At 65.4% G+C, this 16,648-nt stretch overlaps 1 protein-coding gene across 2 annotated transcripts in view; it reads right to left on the reverse strand.

The window, feature by feature from the left end:
* Iqsec1 (IQ motif and Sec7 domain ArfGEF 1) overlaps window positions 1–15,727 on the reverse strand; it is a 74,635-nt gene extending 58,908 nt beyond the window's left edge. Inside the window, exon 1 of one of the 2 annotated variants that reach the window (XM_078033374.1) lies at window positions 15,340–15,727. In XM_078033374.1, the coding sequence (XP_077889500.1) occupies window positions 15,340–15,413 (74 nt within the window). In that variant the 5' untranslated portion in view covers window positions 15,414–15,727. Of the gene's footprint in view, window positions 1–8,568; window positions 8,905–15,339 lie in introns of those variants that run through there. The other variant, XM_078033375.1, reaches the window with a different exon arrangement.
* Window positions 15,728–16,648: the final 921 nt, after the last annotated feature.

Here is a 16,648-nt window from a genome sequence, read left to right on the forward strand (position 1 = left end):
ACCAAGAACACAGGGACGATAAGTGTGGGCGAGGAGGCAGGGGAAAGGCCACTCATCTACGGCGTGGGGGACCGCAGACCCCGTGGGGGGCAGGGTGGAGACGCCTCAGAAAACTGGGAATGGAACCACCATGGGACCCAGCTGTCCCTCGCCTCGGTCTATACCCAGAGGATTTCAAATCAGCACACGACAGGGACACGGCCACATCAGTGTTGACAGCAGCTCAATTCACAACAGCGAAACTGTGGAGCCAACCCGGATGCCCTTCAGTGGACGGGTGGATAAAGAAAATGTGGTCCATTCACAGTGGAATATTACTCAGCCCTAAAGAAGACCAAAATGATGGCATTTGTAGGAAAATGGACGGAGCTAGGGACTCTCATGCTAAGCAAAATCAGCCAGTCCCCAAAAAACCAAAGGCGGAGTGTCCTCTCTGATATGGGGACGCTGACTCACAATAAGGAGGGGGGTGGCAGTTCACTGGAGGAGACGCAGGGGAGTGGAGGGAAGGGAGGGGAGGGGCTGGGAGAGACAGGGGAATGGATGGACGTCCCTTTCCCACGTTCACATGGGAACCCATGACCAGGGACACCCCACAGCAGGTCCAGCCACAGGAGTGGGACGTAGCAGGACACACGCTGCCATCACGGGGAGCTAAGGAGGACAGACAGACAGACAAAAGACCCGGAGGCCTTCCCTGAGCCGGGGAGAAGGGTCGCAGCCTGTCTATGGCGGGTCCTGGACCCCACCTCCCTGGGCCCAGAGTCCCCAGAGTCCCCCACCCCATGACACTCCTGACCAAGGACCCCAGCCGCCAGGCCCGGGAGGGGGCTGTGCAGAGGGTCTTCCGTGTGCCCTGAAGGAACAGCACAGCCCTGGCCACGGTCACCGAGGTCCAGAGTGGTCCTGTGACCCGCCCAAGGCCCTGCCAGACACAGGGACCCGTCCAGAGCCAGGAGCCAGCGCCGGGACTTCCCCGAGTGAGTGACAGTGACAGTAAGGCCCTGCCTAGGTCCCCAGGGTGTGGCTGGATGCCTGGGGCAGGCAGCAGGGAGGCAGGAGGGGGGTGTGCTCTGGGGCTGAAAGAGGAAGTGAGGCCCCCACCTCACCCGTTGCCAGGTGACAGGTCACCTTCCTTTGAGCACTTCCCCCCGGAAATTCCCCCGGAAATGCCTGAGGGGGCCCCCCCAGGGGAGTTCCTCTGGAGGAGGCTGAGGGCCTCAACCCTCTCCATCTCCTGCCCGGCTCCTCCTCGCAGAAACCCGGGGGCAGGAGGATGGATAGCAGGTGCAGCGTGTGACTTGTGTCCTGGCCAGACGGAGACGTTCTTATTGATTTCAAGGACAACCAACGTGGCTGACAGGGTATCAAGAACAAGGAGGCCGAGGCAGGAGGATCGCAAGTTGGAGGCCAGCCTCAGCCACAGCGAGGCCCTGAGCAGCTCAGCAAGACTCTGACTCTAAATAAAATCTAACAATCAAGAAGGCGGGTTGTGGCGCATTCTGGGGACTACAGGCATGTGCCACCACGCCCGGCTTAAATGACCATTTTTAAGTAGCGTAAGTTCCAACTGAGAGAGGTCTTTCCACTTGGGGACCTTCATTAAGCTGTTGCTGTGGCGCCAGGGCGTTAACCCTGCCTGTCCTGAGGCCGCACCTCCCCTGGCGCGTCCCACACTGGGTGGCCCCTGAGGAGCTCAGTGCCCAGAACCCAGGACCCCTGGCTCCCTGTGGCTGCTTGGGGACAGGTGGGACTTTGGGGACAGGTGGGACAGCCAATTCTGAGTGGGGACTTTGCCTTCCCACTTCCCCCAGGGCTCCCGGCTGTGACAGGCAGGATCCCAGGCTGGGCCGCCATCTGCTGGGAAGGGTTGCGACAGGCGACGGTCCTGAGGACGGTGATTTCCCCATATGTCCCCGAGACGGGTGGCACCCAGCAGCCTCCGCGTGGCACACAGAGACCACGGAGAGTGGACGGGACACGTCCCCTGGCGCACCAAGGCCAGGGCTCAGCCTGAACCCAGAAATCTCCGTGGCTCCTCCTCCTCCCCAGGGTGGGTGGACACAGTGACCCAGGTGGCGCCCGCACACAGTCGGCGCCCACTCAGTGCTCATTCCTCCCCCACGGCTACAGCTGAGGCCGCCTGTTTGAGTTTTCTTTTCTTTTCCTTAAAAAAAAAAATCTGAATTGGACTGAATGGTTGTGACAGAAATCCCAAATGTTTTTGGGGACCAGTGACTGAACCCAGGGGCCTGTCCCCAGCCCTGCTTTGCATTGGATTGAGAGACGGGGGTCTTGCCGAGTGGCTTAGGTTCTTGCTAAACTGCTGAGGCTGGCCTCCAACTTGCGATCCTCCTGCCTCAGCCTCCCCAGTCACTGGTGTGACAGGCGCGTGCCACCGTGCCTGGCTTTTTCTCGAGGATGGAGGTGGAACTTGGGGCGTCCTGCGATCTAGACAAGTGCTCGGCCACTGAGCTGTGTCCCCAGCTGCGGGGTCACCTTTCACCCCCCCACCCCCGGGGGGCTCATCCCCGACAGACACCGCGTGAACACAGACCCTGACTTTGAACTCGGGAACCGCAAGGCGCAACCGGCCTGGGGTGGGCGGGTCCTGACTTGACCCAGGGCTCCCGGGCTGAGCCTCCAACAGCTGCCACCCCCACCCAGGCCCACCGCCCTGTGCGGTCATTTCCTCTTTCCTGTCCCACCTCCTGGGGGCATTGGAGCAGCCTCAAGACAGCAGCCATGTGTTGGTCACCAAGGCCTGGCCCCTGCAGCCCGCCGGTCACAGGGCTGGGGACAGCGGAGTGTTTTCTGAGCATTCACTACCTGCCAGGCACAGAGCCGGGAAGGTCCACAAGGAAAGTACCAAAGTCCACCCGGGAGGTGGCCGTGGGGAAGTCCAAGCCACTAACTTGGTCCCCTTGATGTAGCCATTCCTGAAGGCGGATCACTCCCCCGGACTGTGTCCCCACTCACAGCACCTCTCTGTGCCCACTCCTACTCACACGCCACGCCTGCCGCAGACGTCCCCTCCTCCTGGCATGTCCCAGGGCCCAGCTCCACTTGGGGACCATCCCCCAAGGCCCTTTGAGTCTCTGGGGGACCCACAGATCCTCAAGATTCCACTCTGGATCATTCCAGAAAGACACGAAGAAGCTGAAGCCGTCAGTGGTCAGCAGCTCCTGACGGGTGGGGGTGGGGCGTGGCACTGGACATCGCCAGACGGGGACAGGGCCCTGGGCACAGAGGGCCGGAGAGGCCTGCCCAAGGCTGAGGACCGACAAAGCCACCATTCTCTCTGCCCCGAGTCCCCAACTCAGGCTGAGGGGACAGAGCAGGGAGCAGCCGGCACCCACCAGGCTCCTGTGGCCAAGGTGACCTGGTGCCCCGAGGCCTCAGTGTGCCCAGCTGTGACTTGGGTGCCATCGGGAGTCCCTGTTTGTCTGAGCGACTCCAGGGCCCGAGAGCGCAGCCCCAGGTGGCCCTGGGTGGCCTCGGGTGGCCCCGGGTGGCCTCCCGCCCCGGGAGCCACACACTTCCTCCCCCAGCCAAGGCGCCCCTTCCCGCAGCCGTGGAGACCCGGGCCCCGGGCCACCAGGCAGGGACACAGGGGCCAGAGAGCTCGGGGGACAGAGGAGGACCCAGAGTCCCCGCGCTCTCGCCTGGCAGCCGCCAGTCCCCGGGTCCCCGGGCCAGCCGGGTGGTACTCACAGTGTCCAGGGGAGGGGCCGAGGTCTCCTGGGGCCCTGGGCCCCGCCTGACTGCTCCGGGACAGTGGCCCTCCCCACAGCAGGTCCTGGGGTGTGACGTCGCCTAACTTCCTCCCCGCCCCGCGGCATCCAGGAAGCCACACCCCGGGGACAGGGTGCCAGGCACCCAGGTCCTGGCCCCACGCAGCGGAGGCGGCCGTGGCGGTGTGGCCAGCCGGTGGCCGATGGCTTCGCTGGGCCGGGGACATGAATAATGCAGGGTCACCCGGGCGCCCTGGGACGATCGCGTTTCGGGGCCACTCGAGTTTCGGGGAAGCGGCTTTGCTGGGAGCGCCAGGGCCCAGCTGGGGCACTGGCCACACGGTCACCACCCCCTCACTCGGCCAGCGAGCCCAGGACAGAGGCTTTGGGACAGGTGGCCCCGAAGAGGGCGCCCGGCGTAGAAAGCACCAGGGGCCAAGGGGGCCGGCTGGGCAGCCTCGTCCCCTCTGGCCAGGCGCGTGTCCAGCCTCAGGCCCCGCAGGGGGACATCTGGGGAGCTCTGTCCCCACTGTCCCTGGCCAGCCCAGGGCTCCTTCTCAGACGTCACTCCAGGCCCCTCCTGTCCCCCAGGGAGGAACCTGGTCCCTGTCCAAGTCCCACTGGGAGGGTCCCCCGCTGTCAATCCCCCTCCCATCTCCACAGTGGCCACCACCTGCTGTCCCACTGGCTACAGAACCTGGCCCCGCCCCCTGCTCATTTCCTCAGCCACTGGGGCCTTGTCTGCTCGCAAGGTGCCCAGCCTCCCCCTCCCCACCCCTTCAAGCTGTCACCAGGATCTGGCCCCAAGGACTTCCTGCCTCCAGCCGCCTGACCTCCTCCTGGTATGTTCTTCCAGTGCCCCAGGCCGGCTCTACCCCAGGGCCTTTGCATCTGCAGAGCCTTGGCTTAGGAGGCCCCAGCTCACCTGCCTGTCCCTCCCACCTCCAGGACGGTGGCTCCTCCTTTCCCTTTTTACTTTGGTGGGGGACTGGACCCGGGGCTCTGCCACTGAGCGTCACCCCCAGCCATTTTTATGATTTTATTTATAGACAGGGCCTTGCTAAGTTGCTGAGGCTGGCCTCGAACGCGCGATCCTCCTGCCTCAGCCTCCTAAGTCGCTGGGATGACAGGCGTGTGTCCCCGCCCCGACTGCCCCCAACCTTTTCATCTTGGCATGGACCCCCGGAAGCCGCTCACCTGTCTCTTTTCTGTGTGTCTCGTCCCTGTCCCTCCTGGACGGCAGTCCCAGGAGCCCTGACCCAGCTCACCAGGCTACACCACAGGGCGGCCCAGAGTGGCCAGCGCCCAGTAGCTGCTCAGCTAACTCCGTGGGCTGCTGGGGACGCCTCTCCCCGTGTGCCCGGCAATGGTGCCCACACCCTGGGAGGCAGGAGCACCCAGAGAGTCCCCAGGAGCAGGGCCTGGCCTGGGACCCAGAGCCGGCCACAGAGCCCCTGAGAGGGAGGAGGGGATCCCAGGGCTGCGGTGGGGGGTGACAGTGACAGGGACCAGGCAGCATCACAGGGGAACCGCGTGTGTGCGGACAGCGCACAGGGCACAAGAGGGGCCCCTGTGCTGCCCAGGACCCATATCCCAGACGAGGGCCAGGACAGCCCAGGGCATGGCCAGCAGAGGCCGGGGGTGGGGACCTGGTGGCTTCTTCCTGGGGAGCCCACCCCCAGGTGGGAAGGGACTCTTCCCAGGGCCCCCAGGGTCCCCGATGCTGGGAGGAAATGGGCCCCGGGTTCCAGGGGCGTCCCCTGGGCCGGCCGCTGTGGGGCACCAGGTGGCTGATGGCCCAGGACTCTCAGAGCTGGTGGCCACCTGCTCCCGTCCCTCCTGCCCAGCTGTGGCCACCGTGGGGGAGGGGACGGGACCTTGCTGGCCAAGGACGGGCACCCTCTGCTCAGCCCAGCCCTGGGAGTCGCAGTGGGTGGGGACGCGGGGACCCGTCCCCAGGAGACCCAAGACCCCTTCGCTGTCAGGCCACAAAACAATTTTTCTTTTGCAAAATCACATCAGGCGAGGTGGCTCCCTGCTGGCTGGGGACTCTGGGGGACAGGTGGAGGGGGCTGGCCCAGGTGGCTTCTGCTCTGAGAGTGCACGTCCCCACCCACAGGTTCACAGAAGAAGATACCGAGGCTCAGAGAGGCCACCACCACAGTGGACAGCCAAGGCGCACAGGGTGACCCCCGGGGCAGGCGGACAGGCACCGGGTCAGTTAGTCCTAAATGTCACTTGGGCAGTAAAAGGGCTGAACTCGCTTTCAGACGCAGGCTGGCCCTGTCCCCAGTCCCCTGATTTACTCTGCCCTGTCCCCACCCCCTGTGGAGACTGGGGTGGAGGAGGGGTGGGGGCAGGGTCGCCCCAGCCAGGCCAGGAAGCGGCCCAGAGAGGTTGAGCCACTGGCCCGAGGTCACACTGCTGCCACCTACCGTTGCTGGCTGCTGGGCCGGGCTCCCGGGCGGCTCCGTGCAGGGGTGGCCCTGAGCCAGGAGGTGGCTCTGAGCCGTGAGGTCCCTCTCAGAGGCCTGAGCCAAGGTTCCAGAGCCCAGCCCCTGCAGGGGAGGCCGGGAGGCCGGGAGGCCAGGCTCCGCACACCTCGCTCTCCAATGAGCAGGAGCCGCTCACAGGGACCTAAGACGCAAGTGGGAAACTATGCGCCCGGGGCGGCCTCCAAAGTGTCCCCCACAGCCGCGCGGCCGCCTGCCCGGGGCTGGATCTGCTGATTCAGGTCTCCCTGGCCCCGCGGCTCCAGGCGGCTCCCGCCGTCTGTCTGGCTGGGAGTGGCCCTGGTCCTGGGTGGGGACCCCAGAGGGGCAGGGCGCGGGCAGGCACGTCTCCTGGAGCTGGGGACCCCCGCCCCGCGCCCTGGCCTTTACGGGCCTGGGGGAGGATGGCAGCTCCAGGTGGGGAGGCGCCCGGAAGTGGGACAGGGACAGGGATGGCTGTGGCAGGGGACACCCACGGTGGGGGACACCCGGGGGATGCGTCCTGAGGCCCCGGGCAGCTCAGCTCCAAGCCCCACCAGGTCAGGCGAGTCGTCCCCATTGAACAGATGAGGAGACCGAGGCGCGGAGGATACTGGGCTGCCGTCCCCTCCCCAAGGCCACCCGGGCCAGTCAGGGACTCAGAAGGGACAGGCTCCTCTCTGGCCACTGCCCGGGGGTTTCCAGCCACCAACCCCAAACAAACCTCAGGAGATGGAGATGCAGGAAGATCCAGCCGCGTCCCTGGGAAAGGAGCGTCTGGCCCCTGCCTGGCCCGGCCCTGAGTCCCCGCGCAAGGAGGTCCCTCCTGGGGCCAGGCAGCCACTGACCCATGGCCTCTCTCCATCCCCGCAGCCAGTCGGCACCCGTCCTGAAGGGCACCCCAGTCCTCGTGTCTGCCCTGCACCCCGTCCCAAGCCCCCGACACCCTCAGCGAACAGCAGAGACAACAGTGGCCCCTGTGACTCTGGTTCTTAGTGAGGGACAGTGGGTTGTGCGGCTGCATTTCCCTTTTCCCTTTGGCTACCAGGAAACTCAGCCATTTTTGCCTCAACAGAAAGACCTCCGGACCCTGCCCATGTGCACTTATCATCATCATCATCACCGTCATTATTGTTATTATTGTCACCATCATCGTTATTATTACACCGTGGGTCACGGTGTCCTATTCTGAAGGTGCTTTTCCTGGTCCCAAATATTATTATTATTATTATTATTATTATTATTAGTATTAGTATCAGGGACTGAACCCAGAGGTGCTTCACCCCTGCACCCCGTCCCCAGCCCTTGTTATTACTTTATTTAGAGACAGAGTCTTGCTGAGCTGCTCAGGGCATTTGCTAAATTGCAGAGGCTGGCCTCCACCTTGCGATCCTCCTGCCCCAGCCTCCCAAGCCACTGGGGTCCCAGGCGTGGGCCACCACTGCGGCAGGGGCCGGCCTGTTGTCTCATTGATCATCTTGCTGCAGGCGTTTCCTGTCAGCTGTCACAGATACGTTCAAAAGGAAGGAAGGAGAAAGGGAGAAGAAGGGAAGGGAGGAGGCCTCTAGCTTACAGACCAGATGCGGAGGACATCTCAGTCCCTCACCCCGAGGAACAGTCCTCTAAGTCAGCAGGTGCCCTGGGTGGTGTCACCATCTGACACTTTCCAAACGGTAGCACCGTCCAAGCCTGCATGCAAATCACGGTGGCAGGTGACGCCCTTGCAGCAGAGGCCTCGGTCCCGTGGCTTCCTGTCCCCTGGCTCCCTCCTCTTGCAGCTGCAGGCCACAGCAAGCCCAGCTGTCCCCCAGGGCCCCGAGGAGCGCTGGCCGCCCTCCTGGTCCCCTGCCTGCTCCCTGGCAGCCCCAGGGGAGAGGGTAGGGTGACCATCGGCGATCACATCTGACACTCCCCGGAGCTGGCAGGTGCCACCCGGGTCCTAAGAGCACCTCCAGGCGAGGGGCACAGCGACTCAGTTCTCAGCCGTGGTGACAGTGTCCACGGTCGCAAGGGACCATTACACTCTGTGCTCAAAGAAGGAGTGTGAGCCCCACTTCAATGAGGCCCAAGAAACTCAGAGAGGTCAGGAGGCAGGGCCGGAGTCACACAGCTCAGCCCTGATGACGTGTGACGGGTCTTGCACACCCTGCGCCTGCCCTGGAGGCCACGCTGGGCCTCAGCCCAAGGCCAGCACACTCCTGACCCCTGCTCCCCGCTCCTCCCTCCATGCCTGCTAGACGCCCCCAGCTTCCTCAAGGTGCTGGATGCAGCCTCGCCTGCACTCCACCTCGGCTCCCTCCTGAACTCCAGCAGCCACACCACCCAGGATGGCAGGGCCACCTCCAACACACGTCCCCTGGTACCTGAGGGTCCTCACGGAGATGCAGAACTTCCACATGAGGTTCCACACGGCGCTGCCACCACCCTTCATGCCTAGCTTGGCGGGGACGTCGGTGGCCCGGGGGTGGCAGCCCCTGTCCCCCAAGCCCGGCTGCCCTCGGGGCCAGGGGCTGGCTCCCTTCTTGAGTCAGGTGACTTCCTTCTTCATGGTCGCAAGAAGAGACAAAGCCCCAGAGCCGGGAGGGTCCTGGCTCTCACGGGCCACGACAGGTCCACCCAGCGGCGGTGCTGTCCCCAGGCTGGCCTCTGTGCCTGGTCCCGTCCGGCTGCTCCCGTCCCTCCCGGCTGCGCGTCCCTCACACCAGACCCGTGGCTTCTGCTCAGCCTCGCGGCCGCCTCCTGCCAAGACCCAGGGTGGCCGGGGGCCAGGCAGCCGTGAGTCACCAGGAGGGCGGGACGGAGGGGCGTCCACGGTGACGTGATGGTAGCGGCCGGTGTGGGACGGCAGGGAGCCGCCAGGGGCGGGCCACATCCTCCCCTGTCCCCAGAGGCCCGAACCCAACACCCGCCCGTGACTGCCCCAGGAGCTGGCCGGGCCGGGTGGTGGCCGTGGCTCTGACCGCGGCTCCAGGGCCATGAGATGGGAGGGACAGAGAATCAGGGCCACCCCCGGGGCCAGCCGCCCTGAGGTGAGGGTCCCCTGGGGCTAAGGAGATGAAGTCAGTCCCAGCCGTGTCACTCGGTGACTCTGGTGGTGGCAGGTCCCTCTCCCACCCCAGCTTCCTCGCCGGCCACTAGGACTTCGGGGAGCCCTGGGGACAGGTGGGGACAGGACTGGGGTTCCCCCACGAGGTGACAGGGGTGGAGGGGAACCAGCAGTGGCCCTGAGGGACAGCCAGGGACAGCACGTGTGCACCTCCCCTAGGGGCCTGGAGTCCGGGGAAGCCCGCGGGTCCGGGCCCTGAGCCGGGGCAGCTGTCTGGTGGCGCCAGCCGCCACCCAGACAGCTGCCCCGGCTCAGGGCAGGACGCGGGGCTTCCCAGGCTCAGCCCCTGGGGACGGTGACTCACGGCTGCGAGGCCCAGGTCACACGGCCCCGCCTCCCTCCCACAGCCCCCAGCAGGTCCCAGGAGGGCAGGTGGCCTCGCACACCCACGGCTGACCCGACCAGGACCCGGGAAACAGCACAGCGGCCAGCTGCCCCCAGCACCGTCAGGCCTTGCTGGCCCGGGTCCCCTGCCCCCTGCCCCCTGCCCGGGACGGGAGCATCCTCAGGCCCCGCCTCTGTCCCACGCGGGGACCAGCAGCTGCGGCTGCTCTGTCCCTGGGCCCGGGAGGGAGCTTCCCTAAGAGCCAGAGAAGGTTCTAGAAGGGCCCCGTCCTCGGGGGCTGGGGACCCCGGTCCCCCCTCCTCGTCACCGAGGGACTTCACCAGGCCCCAGAGCCACGGCCGCAGGAGGCAGGAGCTGCCTGGCCTCAGCCTGAACACGCTGGTGACGGACGCTGGCCACTGTCCAGGCCACGTGGGCCACTGGGGGCCCAGAGAGTGTCCCCTCACGTTCCACTCTCCTTCTGTGAGGGTCCTGGTGGCCTGTCCACACAGGGCCTTGTCTGAGATGTCCTTGAGAGAAGTTCCCACGGTGTCTCCTGGGGGTGGACGCGGCGGTACGACATGCCCCTGTCCCTGGGCATGGCCCCTGCCCGGATCCGCCACCCGCAGCCACACAGGGTCCCTCCACAGGGCCCCAGGTATCCATCCACCTCCTCAGCCGTCCTTCCGTCCCTTCTGTCCACTCCTCCAGCCCTCCACCCGAGTGTCCTTCTATCTGTCCATCCACCCAGCTGTCCATCCATCCACCCACTGTCTGTCCATCCATCCGTCCATCCCCCATCCATCCGTCCATCCACCCATTCATCTGTCCATCCGTCCATCTGTCCATCCACCCAACTGTCCTTCCATCCACCCATCTGTCCATCCATCCCCCATCCCCCATCCATCCCCCCATCCATCCCCCCATCCATCCGTCCATCCACTCATCCATCCGTCCACCTATCCATCTGTCCATCCACCCAACTGTCCTTCCATCCATCTGCCCATCTGTCCGTCCATCCCCCATCCATCCATCCATCCACCCATCCATCTGTCCATCCGTCCATCTGTCCATCCGTCCATCTGTCCATCCATTCCCCCATCCATCCCCCAATCCATCCCCCCATCCATCCCCCCATCCATCCGTCCACCCATCCATCCATCCACCCATCCATCTGCCCACCCGTCCATCTGTCTGTCTACCCGTCCACCCATCCATCCCCAGCCCCCGTCCCCCATGTGTCCACCCCTCACCTGACCATGACCCATAGCCCCACCCACTGCCTTCTGCTCTGGGAGAGTCCCCTGTCCCCACAGGCCCTGAGATGTCCATGACAGCCGGAGCCTGGTCCCCCCCCTTCCTGTCCCTGTGGGTCGTGGCCTGTCCCCTGGTCCCTGGTCCCCACCCAGGGAGGGACTCCCCACTGCCCTCTGCGCAGCCCTCGTCCTGCCTCCCAGGCCCCACAGCTCTGGGGACCTGCACTCAGCACCCGGCGGCCAGTGCTGGTCACCTGAGCCCTCCGTGCCCACTGGTGACAGACGCCGGCTGGGCGGGCAGCTGCTGGTGGGAGCGAGGAGTGGCCCTGGGCAGGGAGAGGGGCCACTTGCAGGTCAGGCTGGAAACGAAGCCTCTGCAACCAGAGGCCTGTGGGTCCCTGTCCCCAGTCCCCTGCCACGCCTGTGTCCCCTTCCCAGACGGAGAGACGGAGGCTCCCAGGCCCACGGGGCGCGCTGGGTCCTCACCGTCCACTTTCTTAGCTTGGGTGGCCAAGGGCTAGGAGCACCCTGGGGACAGCCAGTGGACCCCGAGGACACCAAGAACAACTCCACGGCCCTGGAGCAGGACCTCGGGTCCCGTGTTACAGAGGAGGAGACCGAGGGTCCAGGTGCCCTCAGGACCCCTGAAGGCCGACTTGGCTCCCACACTGGCTCCTCTCTCTGACCCAGAGAGGGCTGCGGCGGGGGGACGTGACGAGGCTGGCCTGGCCTGGGGCCCAGTCGGCCTTGGGTGGCCTTTGCGTGCCCACGGGGGGGCTGGGTAAGGAGCTGCAGGTGGTGGCCAGTCTCACCCCAGGACTTGACTTCAGTGCCTGTCCCTGAGCTGGGCTGGTTGGACTCTCGGGCATGAACCTGGGGCCCTTGACCGCCGAGCCCTGTCCCCAGGCCCCTTGATTTTCTATTTAGAGACAGGGCCTCGCTGAGCTGCTCAGGGCCTCGCTGTGGCGGAGGCCGGCTTTGAACCGCGATCCTCCTGCCTCGGCCTCCAGAGCCGCTAGAAGGACAGGCTGCAGACTGGTCCTCCAGGTCCCTGACACCGTGGTCACTCTGACCCCCTGGTCTACCTCCCTCCCAGGCCATCCGGGGCCAAAGTGCCTGAAATAGAAGGACATGGTCCCCGGAGGACATGCCTTTGTGTCCCGCCCTGTCCACCACACAGGCTCCCTGCTCCGTGCCCCCAGGGATGGCCCATCCAGAGCACAGCCCTGGGGACCAGGAAATGGGAGGCCTGCTGTGTCTGTCCCTGGTGGAACCCGGGGTCGCCTTAAGCCCTCGGTCACAGAACAGCAGCACTTATTGAGTGCCAGCTGTATCCCAGGCACCCAGGCACCCACTCAGGGTCACCCTGACCCCACTTCGGCTCCAGATCTGGCGAGTCAGAGCGGAGAAGGGATCTGCCCTGGTCACCACGCAGAGTCTCAGCCTCACGGGCCATCTTACTAGCTCTGCCAGGGCCTGGCACTCCCAGGTCCCTTCTCCACGGCCACGGGAGGACCCTGGGACTCCCCAGAGAGAGGGCGGCAGAGCGCAAGTGAAACCGCATGGTGAAGACATACAGAAAACCTGGCCCACACTCGGTGGAATATTACTCAGCCCCGAAGAATGAAACCACAGCATTTGCTGATAAATAGACGGAGCTGGGGACGGTCCTGCTACGTGAAATGGGCCAGTCCCCAAACACCGCAGGCCGAACGTTCTCCCTGGTGTGCAGATGGCGACTTAAAGTGGGGCAGGGTGAGTGTGAGGTCACATGGAAACACCGAGGTTGTGTGGCTCCGCAGGGGCGTTCACTGGCCATGTGACATCACGTGGACCAGCCACAGTGGAGGGTCTCTAAAGGTCGCAGAGTGCCACATCGCGCCTAAGGGTCCGTAAAACATGACACCATGTTTCCCACTAGCCAGGTCACAAGGGCGGCCCAGGAGGACAGACACCAGACACAGGGAACCAGGGCGGGTCCCAGCTCCTGGGGACGTGTGGCCCTTGGGAACCGCTGATTGCTGGCCTCCACATGTTCCTCGCACCTGTCTGTCTCCTTCAGAGAACGCCCTGGGGGACCCTCGGGGCTGGGGGACCTGGGCGAAGACTCCTGGGGACACAAGGGACTAAGGGCCCTCTGTCCGGTCCGCGGGGCAGAAAGCAGGGGCGCGAGAAGGCTCGCGCTGCTCTCTGGTGGCAGAAGCGGCCCAGAGACCCCTGGGGTGACACTCCAGGACTGTCCTGGATCCACTGAAGGCCACCAACGGGGATGACTAGGCTTCAAGGGGGACGCGCCCTGTGAGGGGACAGTCCCCACGCCCGCAGTCGCCCCTTGGTGCTGGAAGGTCTGGGCCAAGCAGCAGAATGTGACAGTGACCCAGGGCCACGTGCTTTCTGTCAGGACCCTGGGACTGCCACCTGCCAGGGTCCTGCTAAGTGTGGGACTTGGGGTGGCCTCTGCCTGCTCGTCCCCAGAGCCCCGCGAGGAAGTCATTGAGCACCCACACCCCAGGTGACACAGGCTCAGAGGGACAGTGACTTCCTAAGATCCTGCGTTCCGCCCCACACTGGGGACAACCACAGAGAGAAGGGGACCCTCCCAGTCTGAGTGTGTTCCGTGACAGAGCTCTGGGGCCACCACTGCTGGCTCCCGGTGGCACCGGAGCTAGACTGTGGGACCTGGGCGAGCTGCTTCCCTGGGCCTCAGTTCTTCACCTGGATAATGGGACACTTGTGTCCCCTGCTGCCAGGGTCAGCGTCCAGAACAGTCATTTGTTCTTTTTTGGCACCAGGGACTGAACCCGATGCTTCCCCCTGAGCCATGTCCCCAGCCCTATTTATGTGTTATTCAGAGGGTCCTGCTGATTGCTGAGGCTGGCCTCCACCTTGCCATCCTCCTGCCTCAGCCTCCAAGCCGCTGGGGTGACAGCTGTGCATCATGCGCGGCTCAGGACGGTTGTCTGTGTAGCGGAGGCTCAGGGCCGGCCTTCCTTCTCGGCCTCAACCCCAAGCACGGCCCAGGCACTCCTGCCTCACCTTTGGCCACCTGTAACCCACGCCAGGCTCCGTCTCCTTCCAGGACTTCGCTCGTTCTAGAACCATTTCCGCCTGCGGTGCCCCTCGGCCGGAAGTCCCCACCCCTCCACCCAGGTGCCCCGGCCTCCCCGGACGGCCTCCCTCGGCCACTGGCACCCAGAGCCCCATCTGTGCCCCCCCCTGACTTGTGCGGCCCACGGGTGGGGAGAGGAGGCTGCTCTGTTTGCCTGGAGGCTGAGCCCGGCCTCACTCTTGGATCATGGGACTCCCGGATGCGACTCAGCTTGTGGTCCACTAAGACCCTCGTGGGCATCCCACAGGTCACAGGACGAAGCCCGACCCTGGCCAGTGGCCCCTCCCAGCCCTGTGGATCTGGCCACCTCTGAAGACACCTGCTTCCTTTCCTGGGCTCCCCTCCCCTCATCCCCTCTTCCCACCTCGGCCCAGCACGGTCCTCCATCCCCCTCACGGCCAGCGCAGCTGTCATGCCCGCATGACGCCCCTGCGCCCAGCTGACCCCTCCGTCCAGGCTTCGACCTGACTGTGCCTGTCGGGCGGAGCCCTGGGGCCTGCTCGCCCCAGGACCTTGGCACGTGCCCACTGGGAAAGGCCCCTTGGGGCAGCAGAGGCCCGGATGCAGATCCGCGGCCCCTCCCGCTGGGAGTGGCTGGCACTGGTCACAGGCAGCGAGGCCACCCACTGGCTGCCACCCCAAAGCGGGGACTTCTTTCTATGGCTCCTGGGGGACCCTCGGTGTCTCCTCTTGGAGGTAGCCCCGAGAAGGGACAAGAAGAGTCCCGCGCTTGCCCAGGGCCACCACCTGTGAATGGCCGCGGGCCCCACAGAGGGGGGATGCGGAAAGCAAGGTCCCCAGGGGAGGTGGCAGGCGCTCTTCCGCACACACCCTGGTCAGTGCCCTCAGAGGCCACATGGCGGTGGCTGGGGGCGCTGTCCCCACTGGCCCAGGCGAGGGCTTTCCTTGGCCACGGTGGCACGTGGACACACACACACGCACCCGAGGGCTGGTGGCCCCCCGCACCCTGACACTTCAGGGAACATCCCCAAGTCCCACTAGACGTCATCGGGTCCAAATCCCTACAGATGAGGCTCAGAGAGGGAAGCCGAGCTGCCCGAGGTCACACAGCAAGGGATGGAAACGGAACTCTGGTCTGCTAACCCCGAGTCAGTCGGCCTTCCCGGGCCTGGGGCTGGGGACATGGTGGTCCCCGAGATGGAGGGACAGGGCCACCGCAGAGCCAGGCTGGGGACCTCATCACCTGCACGGCTGCCCTCCTGTGGGTCGCCCCGGCCACGAGAGAGACCCCCAGCGTCAGGAAGGGACAGAGGGCGTCCTGCGGCGGGCAGACTGGGGTGGCCCCTGTCCCAGGGCCACCGTCCCCGGGCCACTCACCTCTGGTAGCCGGGCAGGGGCTGCAGGCAGAGCAGCTGCCAGTACTCCAGGCAGACGGCCTTGAACTTGACCATGCTCCCTCCTGGTGTCCGCGGCTGTGGACGCTGCACTGGCCACCGGGCCCGCTCACGGCCGCCCGCCCCGCAGTCCCCGCCTCCAATACAAAGAGCCACACAAAGCCAGGCTGGTCACGCTGTCCCTGGTGGCGGGTGCTTCTGGGGCCCCCCTGGGGACTCGGGGACAGGCTCTGGCTGGGTGGAGCCGCGGGGTCCCCGGCCCCTCATCCTGGGCACCTGGGGGTCCGTGAGCCTGTGTCCCCAGCCAGGTCCCAGGGCCCAGCAGGCACCTGGGCCGGGACGCTTCCACCTCCTGCCTGTCCGGTGGCCGAGGACAGCGACGTCCCGGAGAACAGCGGAGACACACAGAGCCCGGCCTCTTTTGGCAGCTGAGTCACATTCGGCGGAATCCCAGCCCGGCCTGCGCCAGGGGACACTTACCGCGCAGCCACATGGTGCCGTGGGGGCAGCTCCCTGAGACACGGGAAGAAAGGCCCGGCCACCGCGGTTGCCAGGCAACGGGGACACATTGATAAAATCTAAAATGGAACCCGATGACAGCTGCTGATTGGCTGCTGGGAAGGGGACCCCGCGGCGAGGAAGGGGGGAGGGAAGTGCCCGGGTGGAGGGGCCAGGGCCAGCCGGGGCCAGTGTCACACAGGGGAGCCCCAGGTGGCTTCAATCTGGGCACAACCCAGGTCCAGCCCCCCTCCCTCCCCTGCCCTCAGGGCCGCTCCGGCCGAGCCCCACACCCAGCCACAGGGGAGCGTGGGGACTTCCTGCTGCTCTAAGAATAAAGCCGAGCCAGGGGACACACAACTGTCACACAAGGAGTTGGGGAGGCTGAGGCAGGAGGATCCCAAGTTGGAGGCCAGCCTCAGCAAGAGTGAGGCCCCGTCTCTAAATGAACAATAAAAAGGGCTGCGACGGGCTCAGGGGGCGAGTGCCCTGGGCTCCATCCCAGGGACCAAACAAATATAAAGAATGGAGGCCACACTACCCCGGGGTGTCCCCCGCTGGCCACCATGAAGTGGCCTCTGCTGACCGCCTGGCCCTGCCTGGCACTCAACTACAGCAGCCCAGCCCCCTGCTCCTCGCCTGTCTGACACCCTCCATGGGACACTCTGCAGTGACCCTGCTTGTCCCCAAGCCCAGGGACAGCTCTAGGCAGACAGCCTCCCCAGTGCCCAGCCCCGTGGCCACTGGGTCCTGGCCAGGCAAAGGCATCAGGGACTTAGGCCACAAGCACACCA

This window comes from Ictidomys tridecemlineatus, chromosome 16 (genome assembly GCF_052094955.1).
Source record: "Ictidomys tridecemlineatus isolate mIctTri1 chromosome 16, mIctTri1.hap1, whole genome shotgun sequence".
NCBI classification, from domain to species: Eukaryota; Metazoa; Chordata; class Mammalia; order Rodentia; family Sciuridae; genus Ictidomys; species Ictidomys tridecemlineatus.